This window comes from Aspergillus flavus, chromosome 4, assembly GCF_009017415.1.
Source record: "Aspergillus flavus chromosome 4, complete sequence".
Taxonomy (NCBI): Eukaryota; Fungi; Ascomycota; class Eurotiomycetes; order Eurotiales; family Aspergillaceae; genus Aspergillus; species Aspergillus flavus.
Genome location: NC_092405.1, coordinates 4,351,236 through 4,374,459, shown reverse-complemented (window position 1 = coordinate 4,374,459; position 23,224 = coordinate 4,351,236). Strand labels below are relative to the sequence as shown.

Sequence of the window (23,224 nt, the reverse complement as noted above, 5' to 3'; positions counted from 1 at the left end):
CTTGCAACCCAGAATGTACAATATAGTTCAGCTCTAGCACGCTTTGCCCATATTACTAGCGGCTCCAAGAGCCACTTTAAGAGAAACCGGACAGGTTAACGGGTAAAGATACACTGAAGGCCGGATGTTGTATATTGTTCAATGTGGGAAGCCCAAGTGCCCAACCACATTAGCAATATAACCCCATTCCCTTCTACAACTTCGACTTTAAACCTCCATCATCATCGCACATATCCCTCAGCACCCGCCTCAGAATCTTCCCACTCGCATTTCTCGGTATCGCATCCACAAACTTAACCCCGCCAGATAACTCCTTATACTTCGCCAACCGCCGAGCGGCATACAGCTTCAACTCAACACTGATAACCTTCATTCCCGACTTGGGCACAACAAACGCACAAGGCCTCTCAGTCCCATCACCTGGATTACGAGCTCCAACCACGGCTGCATCCGCTACCCCTGGATGAGACAGCAGAACGGCCTCCACCTCCGACGGCGCAACCTGAAACCCGCTCACTTTGATCAGCTCCTTCTTCCGGTCCACAATGTACCATTTTCGGGAGGCTTCATCGCAGCTTGCAATGTCCCCTGTCTTCAGCCAACCGTCGTCATCAAAGGCGGAGCTGTTCGCAGAGACATTATCAAAGTAGCCGGGTGTTACGGTGGGGCCACGGATGCAGAGCTCACCGGGGACATTGTATGCAGTGATATTTCTACCTTGGTCATCGATTAACCTAGATGTGGGTCGCAGTTAGCCAGTCAGAGCTGTGGATTTCACAAATAAAGGCATATAAGAATGGTTAAAGGAGATAGATATACTTGGCCTCAACATTCGGAACTAGCCGTCCTACCGAACCAGTCTCATCTTTCTCGGGATACGGAAATATCATCGACGCGCAACACGTCTCGGTCATACCCCATGCTTGGGTTAGTGGTGTGTCCTTGGGTAGTAGGTCGCGGGCTTGACTCTGTATAGCTTTGTCCAGAGGCGCAGCACCACAGACGATGTTCTTCACCTTCTTCAGACGCCTCTCTTTCTCTGGGTGTTCGGACTTCAAAACGGCTGTAAGAATAGGCGGCACGACAATCAGATCCGTTATGTTGTACTTGTCCACGAATTCAAGATATGAGTTGAGCTCGAACCGGCGCATGATGTACATCACATATCCCGATCGCAGGGCTCCGATATGCATGAGCGGGGCAATGGCGGCGTGGAAGGCAGGAAGGACAATTAGGTGGGACATCTGATCCGTACGGTGAGTATTGAGATAACGGGGGAGGGGGGAGACCGGGAAAGACTCACGGAATATGGCCTCGGGTGAGCTTCGAAAACCAGGGAATGCTGGGCGAGTAGGTTGTGGTGCGTTATTTCCACTGCTTTCGGGAGACCTGTGGTTCCACTGCTAAAGAATCGGGCTGCGGTTGTTTTCTTCGCGATGACTAGGTCGTCGAAGTGGACCCAGTCGGATTCACCTTGTTTTAGGAGATGGGTCCAGGATTGCAGACCAGGTGGAAGGATGCTATCTCCAGTGGTATCGAAGACCCAGATGTTCCCATTGTGGATACTGGCTTGCTTTGCCGATTCCAGCAATGGGGACACGAACTCGGACTCGCAGAATACGAACTTGGATTGAGAGGTCTTAAGATGATGTTGTAGCTCTCCTGCTGTATACGAGGGGTTGGTGCCGGTGAAGATGCCTCCGGATCCCACGATAGCTAAGACAACGACACTATAAAAAATCTGGGAGAGGTGGTCAGCTTAGAGCGTTCCTGGGATGGATTCAGTCCTGACATTATTGAGTGAGTGAACCGCCACACAATCCCCATTCTGAAGCCCTGCGTTCCGCAGTCCCTTGATCAACTGGCGGATGATGGTTCGAGCCTGGTTCCATGATATGGAGCGGGACGGGTTGTGGGCGTCGATGTAGATCTGGCAACCCACAGTTAGTACCAGAACGAATATATCCGAAGATCTGCCGTACTGATTGTGTCCGGTCATATGCAGGCCGGTCAAAGACATAGGAAAGGAGATCTTGGTTCGACAGCGGGAGTCGTTTCTCCGGTTCCAGGATCCTGGCCATAGCGGGACGAGCGTGGAGAAGAAAAGAAGACGATGCTGGGGTTTGTGTTTAGTAGGATGGGGAGTGTAATAGATGTATTACGTTGCAGTTTTGCATATCTATATGGATATGTATATATATATGGCCACTCAATGCCGATCCTATGGAAAAAACAAGTAGAGTATTTCGTGTTTCGCAAATACGTCTAAGGATTCTTATTACATATTATTTTGCTTCCAATAAACTCTTCTCCCATTTGCGCGTGGTTACGTTTAGTAGTTTACGCCTTTCTTTGCATTAGCTTGGGGGTTTAAACTCTTTTGCGTATCTCATGCTGAGCCGAAGATCTTCCAAGTGCATACGTATGTACACCTCTACCCTCCAACAAATAGCCGACCTCGGGATACACTCCTCTGCATGACGATCAATTGGACATGTCATTTGGCAGGAACCACGTAGTAAATTGACAATTAACGTTCACAAACTACTAGCATGACTGTGCCCCACCGTGCATTTCGTATTCTCCACTACAAATACGCGACTGACTGGAAATACAGGTGTGCTACTACTTCGCTAAGCTTAAATGATCATGGACTACTCGTTTTGGTTTCATACTGGGCATCTTTCCCTTATTTCTCATTTTGCATTAACGCCTCCCCAATATCCTAAAATGACAGAAGCGTCTTACATCATCGTCGGGGTCACGGCAGTGATTTCCTGCTTGGCAATCTTTTGGGCCAAGTTCAGGAATCAGGGCTCCGGTACTCGTCCATTCCTTGCAGAGGATAAAGTAGTCCTGGTGACCGGAGGATTGAGTGGACTCGGACGCGAGATCGCAGAGTTGTACCGGGTCCAAGGTGCCAAGGTAGCTATCCTAGATATCAAAGATGAGGCCAGCTTGCCATGGGTACCCAATACCATGGCTAGCAAGTATTACAAATGCGACGTGTCGGACGGCAGCGAGGTTGAGGCGACCTTGAAAAAAATCGGAGTTGCGGTAAGCCCAGAGTATTCCCCGGAATCTATTATCAGGCCTGTCCGACTGAACAATTTGAAAGCTAGGAAACCCCGACATCCTCATCAACTGTGCAGCGATGCCAATAAACAGACTTCCCTTCTGTGAGCTCCAAAGCGAGTCTTTCGCAAGAACAATCCGCACAAATTTGCTCGGGCCGGTAAACTTGACCCGTGCTGTTCTCCCACTGTTGATGCAAAGTACGAAGCGTGGCAGTATCGTCAATATCAGCTCGGTTGTGGCACACCTGTACCCAGCGGGTCTGTCTGATTACGTCTCTAGCAAAGCGGCGCTCAGTGCCCTGCATCACTGTCTCGAAGCAGAGGCTCGCTGGTTTGGGTACGATAAGCAGGTCGACTTCTTCCTTGTGGAGGTTGGACAAATGGATACCCCGTTATTCAGCTGGATAAAGCCTCCGAACTCTTTGCTGGCGCCTGTACTTGAACCTAGATATGTTGCTGAGAAGGTTTTCGCGGCTGTGAGCTCTGGAGGTGGAAGGATCATCCGGCTGCCGAAGTACGCAGCCTGGGTGTGCGGGTATGACATGCTTCCTGTCCCTGTGCAGCGTTTCGCTAGGTACGTTATGGGGGTTGATGAGGCTTTGGAGAATTATAAATAGATTGAGCGAAGAGAACCGGGCTGGACTACACTTGAGACCAATGAGAGAAGAGAACTTGTTTGATTACCAAATATAGGCTGCATTAGATATGCGGTAGACTCCTTAATGTAGAGGGCAGCATGTTCGAGAGTACGATAGGATCTATTATTCTTCAAGGGTATTTGTGAATCACAGTACGAGAATACCCTGAATATGGTAAGACTCTAGAGAAAGTACACGAATAACCCCATATATAATGGCGGGTGAAAAGCGAGGGAAAGGAACAAAGCACGACAGGCAGAGACACATCTGGTTGAACGATGAGTTACCAAAGCTCGGTTGTATTTCCACCAAACGAGCCTAGCCTTCCAGTATGTTGACGAAAGAGCAGCAGACTGTAGGTTGCCAGCGTATAGTAATACTTATACGTGATCTTGTCAGCCTCCTTGAACGGCAGCACCACCAGCCGAACCGCGACGGTTAACATGAAGAGTAGGTGGCCTAATCCCAGACACAACAGAACAGGATTTGATGTCCGCCAAAGTTGAACCAGAAGGATACTGGAGATGCCAGTGCCACCAACAATCATGGCAGTCACAACACGCAGCGGGAACTGCCCTCGATGGCCCACAATCAGCGGCAGCGTTTGGCGACCAACTCTCTCGTCACCCTCCATATCGTGAAACTCCTGCACATGGATGGTCCACACCAACCAGGTGAATAATAGCCACGCAAGAGAGCTATCTGTTCGAAAAGAGGGAAGGGTCTTTACAAGCACGGCATCCAGCAGCCTCAGCTGAATCGTGGCCCCAACCGCCGTGAAGAGGTTCCGCGCGACCCAATTATGGAATTTGGGCCACACGTAGAAGAGTGCAACCCACACTTCCCATTCAAGAAGCACTAAAGCAGCTTGGAAACCGACTTCTAATCCTACAAGGGCCAAAGAAATGATCCAGCTGAGCAGCCAGCGCCTGTATGCGCCATCTCTTGTGAGTCTGCCTGATGGAATGGGTCGATCAGGTTTGTTTGTTGAATCCTCTTCCACTGAGAACGCCTGGTTCGCGATATCAAAGGAATATGAAAATGCGAAGACAGTGAAGAGCATCCCCGGGAACATGTTTTTGAGCTGTTCGAACGTCAAATCTGAGCCGATCAATCGGGTAGACAAGCACACGATTGCATTTCCAATGTGTGCAGTGAAGTTGTCGTCGAGGAGTGCTCGTGTCAGCGCGACCTCTTCAAGGAGAGCGGAAATGGCAATTCTACTATAGGAATCAGCAAGGAAGAGGAATATAATGTTCTGATATTTGACACAAGGCCGTACACAGCATAGGTTGAGATGTCCGAGCGCATCTCCAAGTGCTTCTCCATTGTCTTGACTCTTATATCTCTAAATATGGAAGCAGTATGGCTGTGAGCAAATCTGGGAAATATGTTACGAAGGTCAAGGAGTAGTTTTGCGTCCCTCCACAGAATTTGAGTCTCGAGAGATGCCCTTCCCTAAGAGTCGGTTCGACTACTACCGGCTTAGGTCATAGTTAGAATTTTTTAGACGGAAAGCAAAACCAGTTTTTGTTGTAGAGAGACGCCCCCACCATCCTACCACGCACTGAACTCGTTGAAACCAAGTACTTTAGGCAACCTTGCATAGTGAATAAAGTTATCAAGCCCTGCCCTTCTTTTCCTGGAAAATGATACATATCTCCACCCCTACTCTCCCACACCCCCTTCACTTCCCTGGTACTCCTTGTGACCAAAAGACGCACTGCAGCGAAATCTACGGGTTTCTAGAAGTATGTCAGTTTGAACAATGCCGATGCCAATGCCGACATCAATGTACGGCATGCTTGTGTGGAGAGTGTATGCTTTTTCCATTTCTGCAAGGGCGTTAATTCCTTTACCCGGATTTGCCTCCCTCCAAGGGAAAATCGACAAAAATTACAAATACTGGAAATCTTAGATTGAAAACAGATAAAACGCCGCATGATTTTCCTCACTGTGGACCATTTCGTATTGATCGACGCGGAGTGAAAGCCTACTATGAACCTAGAGAGAGTGGAGTAAGGACACATTCTCTAGACCTGCGGCCGGAGGAAGGAGAGAAGAGAAGGGAAAAAAAAAAAAAAAAAAAAGGAAGACAGCAGATTGAGGGCTGAGGTCTTCTACATATCGTAAATAAGGATTATGTTCTAATATCCATGCCCCAATCCTAGTTTTCATCAATTCTTTAGATACCTAACTAGCCAGATCTTCCTTCAGACCAAATACCCAAAAAGGATACAATGGCACCCTACAATGATGGCCTTCTGGCCTTCCTCTTCAGACAGCTTTTCTATACCATTCCGGAAGTCCCCCCAGTTGAGCTCCACGGAAAATCAGTCCTCGTAACTGGAGCAAATTCTGGAGTTGGGTTCTGCTTAGCATTAGAACTGGCATCTCATGGGGCTAAAGTGCTGGCTGTGGTCAGGTCAGTGCCAAAGGGTGAGGCGGCAAAGCAGAGGATTCTCGAACGAGTCCCAACGGCCCAAGTTGACGTGCAAGAGTGCGATCTCGCTTCATTCGATTCGGTCAAAGCCTTTGCGAACCAGATGAAGCAGGAGTCCAAAACGTTTGATCTGGTCATTCTGAATGCGGGTGTATGGTGTTCTCAGTGGATGGCCTCTACAGATGGGTTCGATATTTCACTGCAGGTCAGTGTGGCTAGGTATATTGACCCTGGTTTGATGCACTAATATGGTCTAGGTGAATGTGTTATCAAACGCTCTACTTACCATGCTCATTCTTCCACATCTTCGTTATAAAAGTGGTAAACCTCGAATTGTGTTCGTAACCTCCGAGGGACACGCAATGGTTCCGACCCATTTTATGCAACATAACAGCATCCTCGACACATTCAAGCAGAGCCCCGAATCTTTTGACCATTACACCCACTACTATACCTCCAAATTGTTTGGGCTTCTCTGGGCACTTGCTCTCTCTCGACGCATTGACCGTGAAAAGTTTTCGGTCGTTCTGGCGTCTCCTGGTCTATGCAAGAGCGAGCTATTCCGGCATGTGAGGTCTGCACCCACAGATATTTTGGCCAATTGCTTCGCTCGGTCATGCGACGAGGGAGCAAGAATGATCATGATAGCCTCCGTACAAGAGCTGGCAGAGAACAGTGAGCCCAGCTACTATAGCCAAGGAAGCCTAGTACCGTAAGCACAGAAGATCTACATTTCCGCATGTGGCTAACCATTCTAGCGTTTCTCGCTTTTCGTCAAGCGCCGAAGGGCTCCTCTGTCAGGACAGACTGTGGCAGGAAGTGGCGAGCACGCTAGTGCAGGTGGATCCTGACTTTGAAGCTTATTTGCAACTAGCCTGCTAATCTGACTGGGTTGCCTTCGAGAGGAAATGCTCGGGCCTCATCCGAAGGAATTCCCAAGGCATGCGGAGAAGGATCCTTCACAGGTCACTTTACCTTCCTGTCTTATAGTCTAGTAAAAGGGTCTAGGAAGCCATTCCTGCATGCTTTTCGCCTCCACACAACAAGATTTTCAGACACATCACATTTGATTGCTTCATTTGGATAGCGTATTACACGGCTGATATATGTGCCAACGTTCAACAGCGGTGAACACTAAACTTTATTTTCCTCTTGAGACTCCGTTACACGGGGCCTTGGTGGTGGTAATTGTACTAAAGTAATAGACACTGGGACACTTCTAGTCTCGTCGTATATTTTGGTTAACATCTTTGGACCAAACCCTCGACTCACTTCCCACCAACTGTAACCGAACGAACTTTACCATGGCGTTCCAATTTACCCCAATGGAGCTGACACCGCTTGATCATACGATGCCGATATGCTACATAGCATTTTTCTACGCCTTGGTGTTGGATGACCCACACCGGGGTGTTTCCATCCTCAAGGAAGGTCTTCACCGCTTACTCGGGGAATGCCCTTTGCTAGCAGGAAATATGATGAGATCAAGTTCGAAACGGTCGAAAGCCAACGTACGTGAGGTGCGACCTCCCACCATAGATTCGTTGCGCGAGTTCCCCATCCTTCGGGTAGCACATCACCTGAATCAATACATCATCAAGAAAGTTCTCGATTCTGGCGAACGGGTGTCGAGCGATTCTTTATTCGATGAGCGATATCTTCCATTGCCACTGTCAGTGGCGACAAGAGAAATATGCCCTATCATTCGCTGGCAAGCCAACATTTTGCAAGATGGCATATACGTGGCTGTCTGCTTTCATCATTCAGTGTTTGACGCCGCCGGATTCTACTTCATCCAGGATGCACTGGCACGATGCTGTCGCGAGCCTGACAGCCCCGCTCTAACCATACCACTGGGGTCGGACCTCCTCGAAGGTAGACGACGCATGGTATCCAGCCCCGTGGTCAGCAGCGACGTAAGGGGCGACGCACCTACTGAAGACCCACACACTATCAGAGTTGCCGACTTTAACGCGGTTGAAGGACTTGTCAGTCGCCGACTAGTTCTGCAGCCCGCGCATATGGAGTGCCTGAAAGACGTTTGTAACTCAATCCTGCGTGACCGGTCACAGGAAGAGTACCTGACGTCCAATGATATGATCTCCGCTCTGCTATGGCTGGCTATTATCAGAGCACGGTATAGCCCATCCCCCGATAGCGGCGGTGGTCAGGAAACCCGGCCTGTTCAGAGTTCCTTGATACTCATCACTGAGGTCTGCCGAACTTTAACACCGCCTCTTCCCATTTCTTACGTTGGAAATGGCATCGTCCAATCTGTGGCAACATCACCCGTACAGCGTGCTCTGATTTCCGATGCGTCAAACGCGGTTCATCCCCACTTGCCATCAGTGACCAAGGGCGATCTCCAGCTTCTTACTGATCTCGCACTGAAAGTTCATTCTACGCAGTCCAGTGCAGATAATACCTACGTAAAGGGAATCATTCAAGAAAAACAGAGAAGTCCAGACTGGAGTCCCACCTTCAAGCAGGGTGATGTCACATCTACCAGTATTCGTCGGATGGGAATATACGGACTTGACTTTGGCGAGACCCTAGGAAGGGTGGTGGAGTTTGAGAGCCCCGATAACCGGATTGACGGGACAGTTTGCATACTGCCTGCCCGGTCCACTTCCATATTGGAGCTGCGAGTCACACTCCAGGCTGACACCATGCACCGGCTGCTGCAAGGCCCTCTTCTACAGTGGGCGATGCGAAGGACACTCGGCAAGTTGTGAGGGGCCCACTGGAAGTAGTCTAGTCATGTATCTAGCCTTCTAGTACATTCGACATATCAAAGGGTTAGGGTTACGAAACAGGATCCGGTCGTGTTGATGTTGATCAAGCGGGTCTATACAGTAATACTTCATCTTTCAGTACACGTCTCCGACTTCCTCTTTGCATACCTAGTAGCGTAATTTTCAAGATGAAGTGAACGGAGATCACGATGCACATTGTGACTCTATACAGTGCAGAATCTTCACACTCAATAGATTGAAGAACTCTCCCCACCCCTACCCACACTACTATATAGTATCCTATGAAGTTGCGATAAACCTGCCTGTGGGGTTATCAGTCAATATCTCGCAACTGCTCTTCAATTTATTTTTTTCTCACCGTCCACGCTTTACCCAATATGTCAACCAAAGAATATGATATTGTTATCATTGGGGCAGGAATCGCTGGAATCAACGCCGCATACCGTATCCAAGCACTGCTTCCCCAACATAGATATGTCATCCTCGAAGCCCGCGAGACAGCTGGCGGCACATGGGATCTGTTCCGGTACCCTGGCGTCCGGCTTGACTCCGATATCCACACCTTTGGGTTTTCTTGGCACCCATATGACGGCGATACAAACATGATGGATGGAGACTCTGTGTTCAATTACTTGAACGAAACAGCAAAGCAATACGGAATCGACAACCATATCCTATTTAACCACCGAGTCAGACGCGCGGCATGGTCTTCAGCAGACAATCTGTGGAATGTAACATCCACGCATCTGGATAAAGAAGTTTGCATCCGCGCAACGTACGTGTTTTTCGCCACGGGATACTTTGACCATCAAGAGCCATTGCGCGCTCAGATACCTGGCCTAGACGACTTTGGTGGGGTGATCGTCCACCCACAGTTCTGGCCAGCGAATCTCGATTACTTGGGTAAAAGAATCGCGGTTATCGGCAGTGGGGCGACGGCGATCTCACTTGTTCCCAAACTAGCAGAGACAGCGTTTACCGTAACAATGGTCCAGCGCAGCGCGAATTACATCCTACCAATCCCTTCACCTGGAGGCAACCGATGGGCACGGTTTTTATCTTCAACTTTACCCCATAAGGTCAAGCGCTTCGCTTGGCTGGCGGTTACATTAGTCGGCTATTATGCATGCCGGAAGTTCCCCGGGGCCGCTAAAGACTATCTCCTCGGCCTGGTCCAGAAACAACTCCCAAAACACATCCAAGCAGATCCACATTTCACACCTAGGTATAATGTCTGGGATCAACGGCTCTTGGCCTGTCCAGATGGTGACTTTTTTGAGAGCCTTCATCGCGGTAACGTCCGCATCGAGACAGCGAATATCCAAACCTGTACTCCCAACAGCATTGTTCTCGATAACGGGAAATCCATCGAAGTGGATCTTGTCATAACAGCCACGGGCCACAAGCTTCAATTCGGCGGTGGATCCACTCTTGAAATTGACGGCAAGGTTTGTGATATCTCCAAAAGATGCCTGTGGAATGGTATGATGCTCCAGGGCGTTCCCAATGCGTTCTTTGCTCTCGGATATCTCACCAATGCCTCGTGGACGATGGGGGTAGATGTCACGGCCTTGTCTGCCTGTCGACTGATCAACTACATGGCGAAGAGGGACATCCTCGCGGCTATGCCTCATGCCAAGGGTCCGTTGGATCCGACTGTCCGGCCCATCTGGAATTTGAATTCAACGTACATGGCGGTGGGTGGAGACAGTCTGCCGAAATCGGGGATCGTCAGTCCATGGCAGCCGCGGACGAACTATATTGCCGATTATCTTCAAGCGAAGTATTGGTCTTTTAGCGATGGTTTAGAGTTCACTAGAGCCGCTTAAATGGGATAGTTGCGCCTTTGTAATCCACTCAGGCTTGATAATACAAGTTAATGCAAGTGCAATTTGGTATAGCTGGATTATGCTTTACGGGAGGGTACTACTAACATAATCGTCAAGCGAGCTGCGCATTGTTAGATTCCATACAAATTGACACGTTTTATACGCAAACATCTCGGCAATCAGAGCATGGACGAATATAAAGTCTATGTAGGGTATAGAGTTATACAAGGTATATAATATACAAAGCAGAAAACTTTAAATAATTGATAGTTTACTCATTATCGGTATTAAAGTTATATTTTGATATTCTTAGTTTGTAGGCCAAGGATATGAGAAAGAAATCATTAACAATCAGTTATAGACTTATATACAATCGGATACGGAACCACACAGCTCGCTTACCAATTACGTTATTCTATTATATACTAGGTTTCCTAATTTAATATAAGGTTTATAGCACCAGCTCTAATGAAATTATCTAGAGGAGATCAATTGTCTCAAGTTAGCAGTGGTTGGGGAATAAGCTTAGGGATCAAGTGCCGAACCTTACCGGCAGTGATGCCTAACTCTAGGTACCGAAAGACAAAAGTTTCCAAAGTGGTGAAATCCTGCAGGATTACGTTCAAACCCAGGATCATAATCTGATCTTTCGACATTAGAGTTCAGCTCACATCCTGCCAACTTCAACCTCATAACCCCATAACTTGTTACGACTCACCCCCACCATCCCTTGCTCTGTCAGTACAGTTGCTATGTTCAACTTCCATTCGCCTATACCGAGTACACCGCTCTTTCTCCACGCACCCACTCCTATCTCAATCAGCAGTTCTCAGATAACTCTCGTCGATCTATTCGTTAGACGTTGACACAGTAGCATGACTTATGAGTATAAGCAGTGAACGTAGGGGAGTTCAGACCTTGCTCGTCTTGGCAGTGTGACATTTGTCACTCAAACCTAGAAACATTACCGTTTTATGTAATCGAATCATATGGTGTAGTTTACAACCCAATATGTAAAGCTGAATATCAAGTCGAGTAGCAAGTCGAGAAGCAAAGGTATTATCCTCCTTCAGAGACACAACGATTGTATATTATTGCCGTACATAGGAAGGAAGCCATGCATGATTCGACCTACACTACTAGGTAAATCAAGAAGTAGCATCACTCGAGGCAAAATACGATTTGAGATATAAGCATCATATGCACGATTAGGGTGTTCAATCAGGAGCTAGTAAAGTGCCTAGCACTAGTTACCTCCAAAGATCCCATATACCACTCTATCATTTCGACCTTCTGTTTATACCTGATACAGATGTAGTCCCTTGTGAAACATTAACGTCAATTATCCAACAACAAATCTTGAATCATTCATATTGAAGTAGTAGGTTGGTCTCTTGTTCTACACTGAGGCTGAGACAATATTACAGATACTACGGCGTGTGAAACAGGTAATATGCTACCAACAGTCTCGACATGCATAACGTTTACAAATTCTCTTGACGTTTCTCCAGCGGTTTTTTCTTTTTCTTTATTCCTAGTAGGGTTACCCGGTGGAAACTATATCCCATAAATAGATATTTCTGGTAACCATCGCGTATAAGAGTATATATATAAACTTGAGAAGGGAGTAATATACCTTGTCGTGGGCGAACATCGAATCTGTTATTCACAAAGAGATTTTCAGTGCCTTCCCAGTCGCAGTCAAAATAGAATTACGAAAGGTCTGTTCAGCGTATTTCAGTATCCATGGCTGCATCTTAGTCTTTTTGTAACACGTATCTAGATTGAAGACCTTACAATGTTCAATAAGTTCTATTCCATCACCGTAAGCCTCCCATAGAAAGTAACTAGGCAATGTAGCAACGTCAACAACTGTTCCAATTAAATATAGTAACAGGTTCTACCCCATTACTATAGACAACCATGGAGACTTCCGATGTTAAGTCATATACCAAAAGACCAGCATCGGGCTCTCCCGGGGTTGAGTACTTTCACGAAATATCACTTTCATTTCATCTGAACGCCATGCGACTCGTATCATCTCGCCAAGATTCACATCCCTTTCCACGATATACTCTTTCTCAATCACGTCTCAGATTCCAAGTCTCGCGCTGTGCGACAGATACAGCCATAAGCCTCTAGTCCAAACATTGGAAACCTACCGTCCGGATGAAAAGGATATATGGTAGGCTTCCTGGAGGTCACAGGCCAAATTCTGAATCGCTTCGCCAGAGGGTACGTCACGTTCTGGACTACAGAGGCTTGTATGTTCGGTAGTTAGGGTTGGAGCTGTTCGAGTCTCTGCTGGGGAGACATGTTGTCGCAGAGCCTATATACTGTAGGCTTTTCCTCATTACCGTAGGTAGTTGATCATTCTCAGTGCCTGGATACCTCTGAGATTATGTTGCTCTCTTCCGCGGTATCCCGAGAGTTTTGGCACTCTGTGCTTTACATCCATGTATCTTTTTTCTTTTGACTTATTTTTTGACATTACAACAATAATTGTAGAAGATAATTTCCGTTTACCTTTGCCTCAAAATACGGGATGGTTCTAAATTACTTGCTGACTATAAATCAACCTCACGATCCATGGAAACCTTGCCATGTGACCAAGATCTTTATCCCCACGCCACTCCAGGCAATAACTATCCAAGCCTCTCTTAATACAACGAAGCTTCCTCCAACTATCATGTTGCACCGTTCCCAGTATCCCTTCCCCTAGATAATCATGAAAATAGTTATAATCGGTGGAGGTATCTCCGGATGCACCGCCTACCTCCAACTCAAAAAGCATCTCCCCAAACCACCCTCCCCAGACGAGGACCACGAAATCACCATTTACGAAGCATACGACACAAACAAAGACACCACCTGTGACGAGCGTGATGGCCCAACCCACTCCTCGACACTTATCGTTGGCGGCGGGCTAGGTATCGGGCCGAACGGCCTCAACGTCCTAAAGCGTCTGGATGAGGATCTTCTCCGTGATATTGTCCGCGGCGGATATGTAGTTCCGACGTCCAACATGAAGAACAAAAATGGACGTCTGCTCATACGCATGGACGCATCGGATGAGCCAACCTCGCCGAATGAATTACCAATGCATATGCTCGGGTGCAGCCGACATTGGTTCTGGCGGTGTCTTCGTATGCGCATTCCGGATCGCGATATTGTGACGAAACGGGTCGCGGAGGTTGTTGCGAGCCCGGACGGGCGGAATGTAGTTCACTTTGCTGATGACAGTCCGCCAGTAGAGGCGGATTTGGTTATCGGTGCGGATGGGTTGAAGGGGATCGTTAAACGGGCGTTGTTCCCTGAGGCAGAGGGGGATCCGTTTCCGCCTCATTATGAGTATGTGTCGCTCTAATGAATGCACGAGGTAGTAAAAGCAGCTGACTCAATATAACAGAGGCCTGTCAGGAGTCGGGGGGTTCATCTCGGCAGACAAAGTCAAAGACGACGTTGAGAAAGGCTCAATGAACTTCATCATCGGGGGTAATGGTTTCTTCGGCTACTTCTATTCCGACAGTGCCCGATCGGCACCTCACAGGGACTCACCATATCACGTCTCCGAACCAGGCGAGAGTCTAGGCTGGTGGTCAACTTACCAAGTCGACGAGTGTCCGAACCCGAAAACGATTGACAAGGAGGATGTCGCGCGTCAACTGCGAGAACGCTACTCGAGCTGGAAAGATGCAGTTATACAGAAAGTCCTTCACTCACTCGAGGTCAGCAATATGTATCCTACCTGGACGATGCCACCTCTGCCGACGTGGGAGCGAAACGGCGTCGTTCTCGTCGGTGACGCAGCTCATGCATTGCCGCCTACTTCGGGACAGGGCTCATCACAGGCACTTGAGGATGTCGAGGCGTTTGTTCTATTTTTGAGTCACTATTTACGTAAGGAATATGAGACTCGGGGGCCTGATATTGACGTAAAGGCCGTGATCTCGACCGCAGCTAAGCCTTATATGGAGCTGCGCATCCCTCGTGTCCGGGCGATTCTCGAAGACGCAAAGCATAGACAGAACATCAAGCGTGATATGAGCATCGTCGAGGAATATCTAATGTATAGTTTTCTATGGATCCTTGGTGAGTATTGTGTTTTACACTCCAGCCCTGGCTTTCATAGCCTTTGTTGGAACTATTACTGACAGAGTTAGGGTGGTTCCCGAGCTTCTTTGCGAAGGAAATGAAGGCTGTGTTCAATTATAATGTCGCTGATGAGGTGAAGAAAATGTTGGCACGCGAAAGCTAATATCTATAGCACGCATATCTATCTCTCCGCTCTAAACTCCAGTAACATAGCACCATAACATGTATATTAAGTTAAAGACTGACCATTCCAGAACCCAAACTTATTTCTCGTAATCCTCAGCAAGTAATCCAAACACTCCCTCATATCTTTCTCCATCCTCCCATTCATCTTCCTCTGTCGATCCTCATAAAAGGAACACACCTTCTCGCGACTGGGTGCAAAGTACTCCTCACAAGAGTCACATTTCTCGTAATGACCATTCCTGAGACAGGATTTGCCCATCACCTTTCTACATATCGTGCTGGTGGTTATGTTAGTTTAAATCTTGGTCCGGGATAAAGTGATAGGTGGTCGACAGACCAATGGTGTCCCTTTTTGGATATCGTCTTCTTTATGATGGGTATTCTTCCGGTATGATTTCCTCTGGGGCTTGGTTCTGGATGGGAGGGTATGGGTATGTATTTCTTTTGAATTCGTGGCATAATTCAGCTTAGTTGGTGGTTTATTGGTGTTTTTATCTGGTTTTGCATAGTACTTGAAGGGGGGTAATGCAGTTGGATATGAGGTTCAACATATGTTTTCGATCTATAGCTAGGTGTGATGCGGAGGTGTAGTTACATATAGGAGTCTAGTAGCATCCTAGGGTGGAGCTTATGTGTGAAATTGACTTATAGCTCCCTTTGCGTTCCTCAATGATATGTTCAAAGAGCGTATGTTTATGGGTCACGTCCATAGACAAGGAACGTAGTACTGCTTTTATTGTGGAACACAATGCAGGCTTTGTCTGTGTGGTTCTTTGGTTCTGTGCAGTCATTCTTTATGGGATTACCTTTTGTTGCTAGAGCTTTCTTTGTGGTTCGTCCTAGAAGGATGTTGAAAGGAGTTACCCTTTAAGCTTATCCCCTTTGTTCCGGCATTATGATTCAGTGAGCTTTACTGTGTTGGAAACAGGAAAGATATTGTAATTCAGAAGGAAATGGTAAGGATGAAGATGGATGGCACAGAATATTGTAATATGCACAACACTACCAGCGGTATCACCGCAGTGAGAGCTGCCACTACAGAAATCACATAAAGCACAGTAAATCTGGATGAGTATGCCAAATTCACCTCCTATACTACTCTTCCCACCATATCCGGCTCCAAGGCTCTGTAATCCCAAGTCTCGTGATATACCACGGAGTATGCCAGATCTATACCAGAGTCACTTCCGCCCGGATGCCTGAAGTCGTACTCTACAGCTCGTCATAAGACATGTTACCTCTGACTCCTGTCACAAAAGGAGTCACACTCGGATCCGCCTACTTCAATCACCTGCATCCTAAAAATGACCTATCCAAGCCAAGACCACATACATCACGACATGCAACGGGATTCCACATCCCATCCAACAACTAAGACACATACGAAGAACACACACAGTGACCAAGAACGCACATAGGTAGCAGGAATAGGAATAGTAAACACCCCAGATACGCCACACCGGGCTACCCGAAACACATCCAATACCCGACTCCATCAAACCAACAACCGACGCCCATTCAGCCACCGGTCGGCCTTATTCCAACTTCACAAACGATCTATATATATCCCACGATCTCATTCGCCAGGATCACGGATCTGAGATGTCATGGACCAGACCCCTGGACCCGGAAGATATCCAATCGGACAACACATGAGTTCCCCTACCCCAGTGAAGGAAGGACCATAGGCCAATGAATCGACAACTCATCATTGCATTGCCACATAGAAATAGTATCAATGAATAGAATAGCCATCTGTCATGGGTTGTCTCGGATAAAGGATCCGCTCGACGTCACCACGTCGCTGGCAACAGTTGCGGCGAGAGGTAAATACGAGGATCTCTCTTGGCGAAAGTTAATGGAGCGAAGAGAGAAACAGCAGCAATGGGACGCTTGCTTCTATGATTCGAGTACGAGGTTGTGCTTGGCTGGCATCAGTAACTACCATGTACCATTAATAGATGAATGGTTGTGTTGGTATGGGTGAAGGGGTGGATGGGTATAAATATGAGGTTCTATCAGCACATATAGAAACCAACATCAACAACAAACAACAGCAATACTCCGCACATTTCCATACCACTCTTAATATCAATCACACAGTTCAATCCACCCACACTACACCAACTCCAGCAATCCAAAATGAACCTCCTCCTCCTAACCCTCACCCTCCTCACCACCCTCACCAGCGCAACTCCCACCCCCCGCCAGATGAACATCCTCTACCCCTACGAAACCTACCGCTACTGGGTCCAGTCCGGCAACTGGAAACTCGACCCCCAAGACCAACTCCTCGTCGTCAAAAACGGCAACGCAGCAGACGAAACCACCAGCATCGTAACCTTCAACATCCCCCCCGCAGCCGACGGCCACAAATGCAAGCTCCTATTCGACCTCTGGGACCGCGACGTCTCCAGCGGCTCGAAGCAGGCCGACGTGTTTACCGCTACCAGGCCCACAGGCGCGAGTGCCTCTGACTCGGATACTGGGTCTGTATCGTTGCAGTCTGTGTCGAAGGAGGTCGCCGATGTGATTGTCCAGTCGAGGGATGAGCATGTCGGCAGGATTAGTGTTTCTGCCCCTGGAACGGCGGATTGGGTGTTGGCTTATCAGGGTTATCCGGAGTTTGATTGTCCTGCTGGGCAGATAGTGGGGTTTGAGTTTGTGGGGGTTGGTGATGAGGTGGCTATTCGGTGGGATATTGGAGTTACGGGGCCGAGGGTGCAGATTTTGTAAGTTTGTTGTTGGGTTAGGGTTAGGTTTTGGGGATTGATTTGGGGGTTGGCAAGTTGGAAGGGGGAGATGGGAGAAGTGTGTTTAGTTTGTTATGATGGTTTTTGCATAGGAATAATTTCTTTTATTTTGTTCATGGCACTGAAGGGAAGGTCCTTGCTGAAAGTAAGCTGACTATAATATATAAGGATGCGCGAGACATATCCTTCTAACCGTGGACCTTAACAAATACACATACTGTTGGCCTAATCTTAAATAGTGGGGATTATTTGCTGTAAACTATAGTCGCTGATTCGGGGATAAGGGAGATTATAAGAATGAGAGAGGTTTACAATAGGTGAGTAAAATGTGCCTTAGGACTTTATGGGATAATCTGGCCCGATGTAAAGCCGAACAGCTCGCAAACATAACACAACTCATCATATTAATATAGGAGATAAAACAACCATAGGCAGCGATCGGGTATATGTATGTACAGTATTTCCACCTTAAACATTGCACTTCACTCCGCTGCGAGTATCTTCAGTCCCGAGCTTATTTTGAACTCCTTCGTTTCTTCCGCGACAGTCAATGACACCTCCAGTTCCAACTCATTTCTGTGCAGAATGTTATACGTGATAAAGTCAGGAGACGGACCACTGTAAGTAGTGTTACGTAGACCCCCAACGGTAGAACCATTAGAATGAAAGAGAAGCCCAAACATACTACCGATGTCGACCGGCTCGTTCCCCTTTCCAGTAGTAAATACAACAGGGCTCTCGAGTCTTAGAAAAGCCTTCTTCAAGCCAATGGGATGAGAGGAGGAATGAGAGTGGTTGTGAGTATATGTCGGAGTGAGGTTTCCAGGTGCTCGCACCATAGTCTGAGACTTGATAACCATGTTGACCCAATTTAATTGAACCTTCTGGACAACATCGCTGATCTCGGGGCTTGTGCTGGCGGGCTTAATACTAATGATAATCGGGACAGGCATTGGGTTATCGAGTTGGATGGCGTAAGGCCAACTGACCTCCACCGTATAGTGGAACTCCGGCACCTTCGATGAACCGAAAAGCTTTTGCGTCTTTTGCTTCAGTGATAGCTCAGCATGTTCCATCCCTGGTAGTAGCCGTTGACTCTTGGCCCTTCCCGCGAGCAAGCGCGACTGAAGCTCATAATTAAAAGTCCCGGCCTGCGGGACATGTCGAATTGTGATAGGAAAAGTAGCAGTTTCGACCTCAAACGACCCGGAACGACTATATTTCAGCTGAGCCTCGAGGTAGTATTCCACGAAGCCTTCTGATGATGTACGCCATCCGCGATTACTAGAGAAAAAACTTGCGGGCAATGTGTTCTTGGCAAGGATCTCTTTGTCCAACGGCAGATAACTCTCTTCCTTGCAATGGCCCTCCAGTACCCGATCTGATGGCCGTGTAGGGATCTCCACTGAGAATGGCCAGGTAAGCGGGTTGTTGACACTCCCCTCTGGAAGATGTAAGGGACCACGGAATAGAGTCTCTCGCGATGTGCTGAAAAGCTGCCAGCGACCGCGGTAATGGCTGGTACTGGTCGACTGGCCATTGTTTCTCTTCACCGTGATCTTTGTTTTCACGCGTCCGACCAGGGTAAGTGTCACCGATGCATCGGGTGTGACAATATGTGAACGGCGGACAACATTTCCGATGACGGTATCCCCACCGACGTATGTCCAGCCGGGGGGTGAGGCGAGGTCGATGTTTATGTTCTCGTTGCCGGTTTTCGCAGTTTGTGGCATATTGTGTTTTCATTTGTTTGATTGTAATCGAAAGTGAGATGGCGAGGGAAATGGTTCAACAATATAAGGGAACTTACTTCCGTAAGCTTAGCGAATACGATGTCATCTGACGGGATATAGAAAGTGGCTGAGTTTGAGGCCGGGCAATTCAGGCTGACAGGCTATACCGCATCAGGCATAGACGGTGAAGATCGTGATGAGCTTGAGTGGCTTGGAACATTGCAATATATGGACATCTGGATCCATGGCTATCCCATCCACTTTTATGTGAATATTAGTAAAGGATATTCCCTCACTACTTAGGTACTTGCTGTTGTGCTGTACAAAGCCAGTGAACCAGTCAGAAAGCTCTTCCAATTTAGTAATGGTTTACATTGCACTTCTTCACTTGCACCTGGCTTATCATCTAAATATATATATATCCGGTTCTAGTCTCCATGGAGGCCTCAGTGAGCAAAGTATACGACCTCAATCGTGATGCAACCGAGATTTGGGGAGCATCAGCCAGGAAACACCAGTGGCGCCGAGCAGCCCGACTAGCATAGGCTGCAGCACTGATACACCGACCTTGGCCGCCATGATACCAGTAACAGCTGGGAATATCGCCCCTCCAACCTGACCGAGGACAAAGATGAATGCTACTTTGGTTGTTAACTTCAAGTTCATCGAAAGGTGAACTGTGGCGACATACCAAGTGCCGATGAACGAATGTCCACTGTGAATAGTTTCGATGCGACCGAGATACCCTGACCCGTTAGTGAGTCATCGAGTGACTCGCTGGAGAAAAACTTACTGTAGCAAAGAAAGGGCCGGAGAAGAAGCCGAGAAGACTGATGGCCACTGCTTCAGTGATGATATTAGGGACGCTGGTCGCATTAGTACATGTCGGTCGTGCTTGAGAATTTATCATTACTCACAGCCAGAATACCAATTCTAATCCTACACAGAGCAACACATAGATAAACACCATCCGTCGCTCTCCCCAGCGATAGGTCGGTTCAGCCAAGATCAGTCGACCTAAGAAACCGCCACCGTAAAAGCCGGCAGGGACATATCCCATGTCGTTCAGGTCGCCATTGCGGACATGGACCAGGTATTCCACGATCCAACCTACGATATAAGCACCCGTACTCGTAGGAAAGGGTGGAGAACTTACCTCCAGCAGTGATAACGGCACCAAGGAAAAAGAAGAAATACAAGCTCAATATCCACACGCTCGGTTGCGCTAGAGTCTTCTGTATCTCTTGCATGGGCCCTTTTTGTCTTGCTTCCCTGGAGGACTCCATCTCACCCTGTGTAGGACGCTTCAAGGCCAACGACTCACGAAATGCGAACACCACAAGGGCAAAGTTGATGACCCCTAGTCCTAAAGGCGCTGTGTAGAATAACTCCCAACGTGACCGTGCTCCTGCCGATGCTACTGCTGTGGAGATGAAGGGTCCGGCGAGACATCCTGCCATATACATCGCATGAATAAACCCGAGCCATCGATGCGCTGCTTTTACCGACGCCACAAACGTGTTCGCGTACGTGTCCTGGTACGCTTGGCCAAGACTGGCAAAGAAAAATGTCACGGCAAATAGGGGGAATGGAGGCAGCCAGGTTCTCAGGGCATGAGCTAGGACTTGTAATGTCGCACCCATGACCAAGAACACACCAAGGTCCAGGTACTGGCTTAGATGACTATTAGAGAGAGCGGCGAAGAACCAACCACAAAAGGTCGTGCCGTACCTGTAGTTTCACATTAGTGTCATACTTGAAGAGATGGTGGGTTAACTAACACAATAGCCACCATATTGGTGTCTATGTGGTAGGCCTCTCGAATATACGGAATCAGCGATCCCAAGCTCCCATCATTAACGCCGGCTACGAAAAACGCGAATCCAGCGCTGATGAGTTTCAGGAGGAGTCTTGGGGTTTGTGGTTCTGGCTGAGGGTTATCTACCTGTAAAGACTCCATGGTGAGCAAGGCAGTTACTGTTGTTCGCATCCAACAGTGAACAGGTTCTCCAACGAAGGTATATAATTTTAAACAGCAAAGCAGTGCAGCGGAAAGACGGACCGAAATCGTGCAAGTAGTTGATTAAATTACCTAAAGCGGTAAAATTTGCAGCAAAAACCGGAGCAAACAAACATCCACCACCTCTAGCCCTAATTAAGTTTCTATCAAATCACAACCCCTGATGCTTCCCTAGAGTACATAAATGGCGCTCATTGTGGCCAATAGTATTGACCCTTGTCCAGCGCCGTCTGCAACTTCGGATCCACATGGACAAACCCCGCGTCACCCAATTGGGGAAAATCCTGGATGATCAAGCCGGCGACCATTCCCCCGAAGACCTGACTGCCAGCCGCGTTCAAATGCGTCGAGTCACCCGTTTTCAAATCATACATGTGCGCACTGACCGGCCCAATACTGTTCAGGTATACTGTGCTAGCGCGATTCAGGTCAATATACGACGCTCCCGTCTTCTTTGCGGCCTTAATCGTCGCGACCCGCTCATTTTCCAGACTCCGGATAATAGTGGGCACTCCGGTAGAATTATCGTACTGGCGCCGCGAAAGTGGAGTCACTAGGACGGGGACTCCCCCCGCATTCCGCACATCTCCGACGCAAGTCTCCAGATTGCTCGTGTACTGTGCGATGGTAATATTGGCAGTCGGCTTCTGGTCGTTGTTGCCGAATTGGATGGTCACGTAGGGCTGATAATTGGCTTTCACCTCCTCAACCTTCTTGAGGAGGGTGTCCCAGTCACCTCCCGCGCGGAAGCTGACGGTTGTCGCTCCGTTGTGGCCGTAGTTCTGACCTTTGGCTCCCTTGGCCAGCGTCGTTTGGATGAATCCATTGCCCCAACCACCGCCGTTCGTCGATTGGACTGCTGTTGTGCTGTCGCCTGCTAGGAGGAAGAACGGCGGTTTGTCCGCAGTTGACCTGGGGAGACCTGGGAGAGCGTGGAGGGTGAGAAAGAAGAAGAACAGCAGGTACAGCTTCATGGTGGTGGGCTGCAGGTTCCAGAACGTGGACTACCCCTATTACGGTGAAGCGATCGCTAGTATTTATCTACATTCTGGGGTGAATTTTTGTATCTCGGCATTCCAGGAGCGAGAGACCTCAAGCATGTGAGAAGCTATGTAATCATGCAGGGTACATGGTAAACCAGAGCAGGAAATGAGGAAGTGCGGGGACATGTTTAAATGAAGCATTTCCTATATGGGGATGGTACTCCGGTCTAGATTCACTAGAGCATATGGCATCATTAAATCAATTATGGATGCCACTGTGGGCCATCTAGTGTCTGGGGAAAGATCGATCACTCGGGAGATATTCCCCACGAAGATGCTAGGCTGAAAATTGATAGAGGAAGAGCGCAAAATCTGGGGATAGGGCAGGCGAAACGTGTGCGAGGGTCACGACTGAAGGTAAATAAGTATTCGGAGTGTCCGAGCAGATTGAACTGATTTGGGCAACACTTACTCCAGCCCAAGTGGCTAGGCCCCCTGGTCTCTCGTATTAATACCATTGGTTCGTCCCCAACCAGAAAACAGGGCACCAGAGAAAAAGCCCTTAATTATGGAAGTCGGCAACTTTAGTCACAACAAACCTCGTATCCCGCGATAACGTGACAGGCGCAGGTTGCATCGCCTCTTTGTTGGTTGTTGGCCAAGACCTCCGATAGTTCAGCTGGTGGGTCTGGGCACCAGCGAGGCTCAAAG

At 48.1% G+C, this 23,224-nt stretch overlaps 11 protein-coding genes across 11 annotated transcripts; 6 read left to right on the top strand and 5 right to left on the bottom strand.

The window, feature by feature from the left end:
* Positions 1-7: 7 nt before the first annotated feature.
* On the bottom strand, positions 8-2,081 carry F9C07_2284082 (putative AMP dependent ligase/synthetase; the record flags this gene model as incomplete). Its single annotated transcript, XM_041292438.2, has 5 exons — positions 8-734; positions 820-1,244; positions 1,304-1,741; positions 1,793-1,930; positions 1,983-2,081. 5 exons carry the CDS (start codon positions 2,079-2,081, stop codon positions 194-196), a joined length of 1,641 nt encoding a protein of 546 aa, XP_041146867.1. The 3' UTR covers positions 8-193.
* A 454-nt stretch (positions 2,082-2,535) lies between these two features.
* Positions 2,536-3,730, top strand: F9C07_2284081 (putative short chain dehydrogenase). Its single transcript, XM_041286125.2, has 2 exons — positions 2,536-3,057; positions 3,119-3,730. The coding sequence occupies exons 1-2, from the start codon at positions 2,644-2,646 to the stop codon at positions 3,692-3,694; spliced, it is 990 nt and encodes a 329-aa protein (XP_041146866.2). The 5' UTR covers positions 2,536-2,643; the 3' UTR covers positions 3,695-3,730.
* Positions 3,731-3,998: 268 nt separating this feature from the next.
* Positions 3,999-5,096, bottom strand: F9C07_2222064 (UbiA prenyltransferase family-domain-containing protein; the record flags this gene model as incomplete). Its single annotated transcript, XM_071509733.1, has 2 exons — positions 4,998-5,096; positions 3,999-4,938 (listed from the first exon to the last, which is right to left on the bottom strand). Exons 1-2 carry the CDS (start codon positions 5,042-5,044, stop codon positions 3,999-4,001), a joined length of 987 nt encoding a protein of 328 aa, XP_071366720.1. The 5' UTR covers positions 5,045-5,096.
* A 792-nt stretch (positions 5,097-5,888) lies between these two features.
* F9C07_2284079 (short-chain dehydrogenase) lies at positions 5,889-7,211 on the top strand. Its single transcript, XM_041292454.2, has 3 exons — positions 5,889-6,363; positions 6,416-6,870; positions 6,917-7,211. Exons 1-3 carry the CDS (start codon positions 5,956-5,958, stop codon positions 7,038-7,040), a joined length of 987 nt encoding a protein of 328 aa, XP_041146864.1. The 5' UTR covers positions 5,889-5,955; the 3' UTR covers positions 7,041-7,211.
* A 106-nt stretch (positions 7,212-7,317) lies between these two features.
* On the top strand, positions 7,318-9,003 carry F9C07_2284078 (putative acetyltransferase). The gene has a single exon (XM_041286128.2). It carries the CDS (start codon positions 7,463-7,465, stop codon positions 8,891-8,893), a length of 1,431 nt encoding a protein of 476 aa, XP_041146863.1. The 5' UTR covers positions 7,318-7,462; the 3' UTR covers positions 8,894-9,003.
* A 245-nt stretch (positions 9,004-9,248) lies between these two features.
* On the top strand, positions 9,249-10,798 carry F9C07_2284077 (putative dimethylaniline monooxygenase). Its single transcript, XM_041286124.2, has one exon. The coding sequence runs from the start codon at positions 9,292-9,294 to the stop codon at positions 10,741-10,743; it is 1,452 nt and encodes a 483-aa protein (XP_041146862.1). The 5' UTR covers positions 9,249-9,291; the 3' UTR covers positions 10,744-10,798.
* Positions 10,799-13,239: 2,441 nt separating this feature from the next.
* F9C07_2284076 (extracellular salicylate hydroxylase/monooxygenase) lies at positions 13,240-15,097 on the top strand. Its single transcript, XM_041292453.2, has 3 exons — positions 13,240-14,094; positions 14,153-14,835; positions 14,907-15,097. Exons 1-3 carry the CDS (start codon positions 13,472-13,474, stop codon positions 14,999-15,001), a joined length of 1,401 nt encoding a protein of 466 aa, XP_041146861.1. The 5' UTR covers positions 13,240-13,471; the 3' UTR covers positions 15,002-15,097.
* A 1,665-nt stretch (positions 15,098-16,762) lies between these two features.
* On the top strand, positions 16,763-17,760 carry F9C07_10283 (uncharacterized protein; the record flags this gene model as incomplete). The annotated part of the gene is made up of 2 exons (XM_041286123.2): positions 16,763-16,972; positions 17,158-17,760. 2 exons carry the CDS (start codon positions 16,763-16,765, stop codon positions 17,758-17,760), a joined length of 813 nt encoding a protein of 270 aa, XP_041146860.2.
* A 499-nt stretch (positions 17,761-18,259) lies between these two features.
* On the bottom strand, positions 18,260-19,510 carry F9C07_10284 (uncharacterized protein; the record flags this gene model as incomplete). Its single annotated transcript, XM_041286118.1, has 1 exon — positions 18,260-19,510. One exon carries the CDS (start codon positions 19,508-19,510, stop codon positions 18,260-18,262), a length of 1,251 nt encoding a protein of 416 aa, XP_041146859.1.
* A 99-nt stretch (positions 19,511-19,609) lies between these two features.
* On the bottom strand, positions 19,610-21,520 carry F9C07_2284073 (putative MFS transporter). Its single transcript, XM_041292436.2, has 6 exons — positions 21,292-21,520; positions 20,667-21,241; positions 20,428-20,620; positions 20,304-20,376; positions 20,202-20,256; positions 19,610-20,148 (listed from the first exon to the last, which is right to left on the bottom strand). Exons 1-6 carry the CDS (start codon positions 21,498-21,500, stop codon positions 19,979-19,981), a joined length of 1,275 nt encoding a protein of 424 aa, XP_041146858.2. The 5' UTR covers positions 21,501-21,520; the 3' UTR covers positions 19,610-19,978.
* On the bottom strand, positions 21,521-22,583 carry F9C07_2284072 (putative esterase). Its single transcript, XM_041286117.2, has one exon. The coding sequence runs from the start codon at positions 22,502-22,504 to the stop codon at positions 21,722-21,724; it is 783 nt and encodes a 260-aa protein (XP_041146857.1). The 5' UTR covers positions 22,505-22,583; the 3' UTR covers positions 21,521-21,721.
* Positions 22,584-23,224: the final 641 nt, after the last annotated feature.

What these genes read in the sequence shown, in the direction of transcription:
- F9C07_2284081 (XM_041286125.2), top strand. Translation starts at nt 2,644, where the DNA reads ATGATCATGGACTACTCGTTTTGGTTTCATACTGGGCATCTTTCCCTT. An exon ending in TGAAAAAAATCGGAGTTGCG is followed by an intron (nt 3,058 to 3,118) that starts GTAAGCCCAGAG and finishes ACAATTTGAAAG; the next exon opens with CTAGGAAACCCCGACATCCT.
- F9C07_2284079 (XM_041292454.2), top strand. Translation starts at nt 5,956, where the DNA reads ATGGCACCCTACAATGATGGCCTTCTGGCCTTCCTCTTCAGACAGCTT. An exon ending in GGTTCGATATTTCACTGCAG is followed by an intron (nt 6,364 to 6,415) that starts GTCAGTGTGGCT and finishes AATATGGTCTAG; the next exon opens with GTGAATGTGTTATCAAACGC. An exon ending in AGCCAAGGAAGCCTAGTACC is followed by an intron (nt 6,871 to 6,916) that starts GTAAGCACAGAA and finishes TAACCATTCTAG; the next exon opens with CGTTTCTCGCTTTTCGTCAA.
- F9C07_2284078 (XM_041286128.2), top strand. Translation starts at nt 7,463, where the DNA reads ATGGCGTTCCAATTTACCCCAATGGAGCTGACACCGCTTGATCATACG.
- F9C07_2284077 (XM_041286124.2), top strand. Translation starts at nt 9,292, where the DNA reads ATGTCAACCAAAGAATATGATATTGTTATCATTGGGGCAGGAATCGCT.
- F9C07_2284076 (XM_041292453.2), top strand. Translation starts at nt 13,472, where the DNA reads ATGAAAATAGTTATAATCGGTGGAGGTATCTCCGGATGCACCGCCTAC. An exon ending in CCGTTTCCGCCTCATTATGA is followed by an intron (nt 14,095 to 14,152) that starts GTATGTGTCGCT and finishes TCAATATAACAG; the next exon opens with AGGCCTGTCAGGAGTCGGGG. An exon ending in TAGTTTTCTATGGATCCTTG is followed by an intron (nt 14,836 to 14,906) that starts GTGAGTATTGTG and finishes TGACAGAGTTAG; the next exon opens with GGTGGTTCCCGAGCTTCTTT.
- F9C07_2284073 (XM_041292436.2), bottom strand. Translation starts at nt 21,500, where the DNA reads ATGCGAACAACAGTAACTGCCTTGCTCACCATGGAGTCTTTACAGGTA. An exon ending in TTAGAATTGGTATTCTGGCT is followed by an intron (nt 20,377 to 20,427) that starts GTGAGTAATGAT and finishes TAATGCGACCAG; the next exon opens with CGTCCCTAATATCATCACTG. An exon ending in CATTCGTTCATCGGCACTTG is followed by an intron (nt 20,149 to 20,201) that starts GTATGTCGCCAC and finishes CAACCAAAGTAG; the next exon opens with CATTCATCTTTGTCCTCGGT.
- F9C07_2284072 (XM_041286117.2), bottom strand. Translation starts at nt 22,504, where the DNA reads ATGAAGCTGTACCTGCTGTTCTTCTTCTTTCTCACCCTCCACGCTCTC.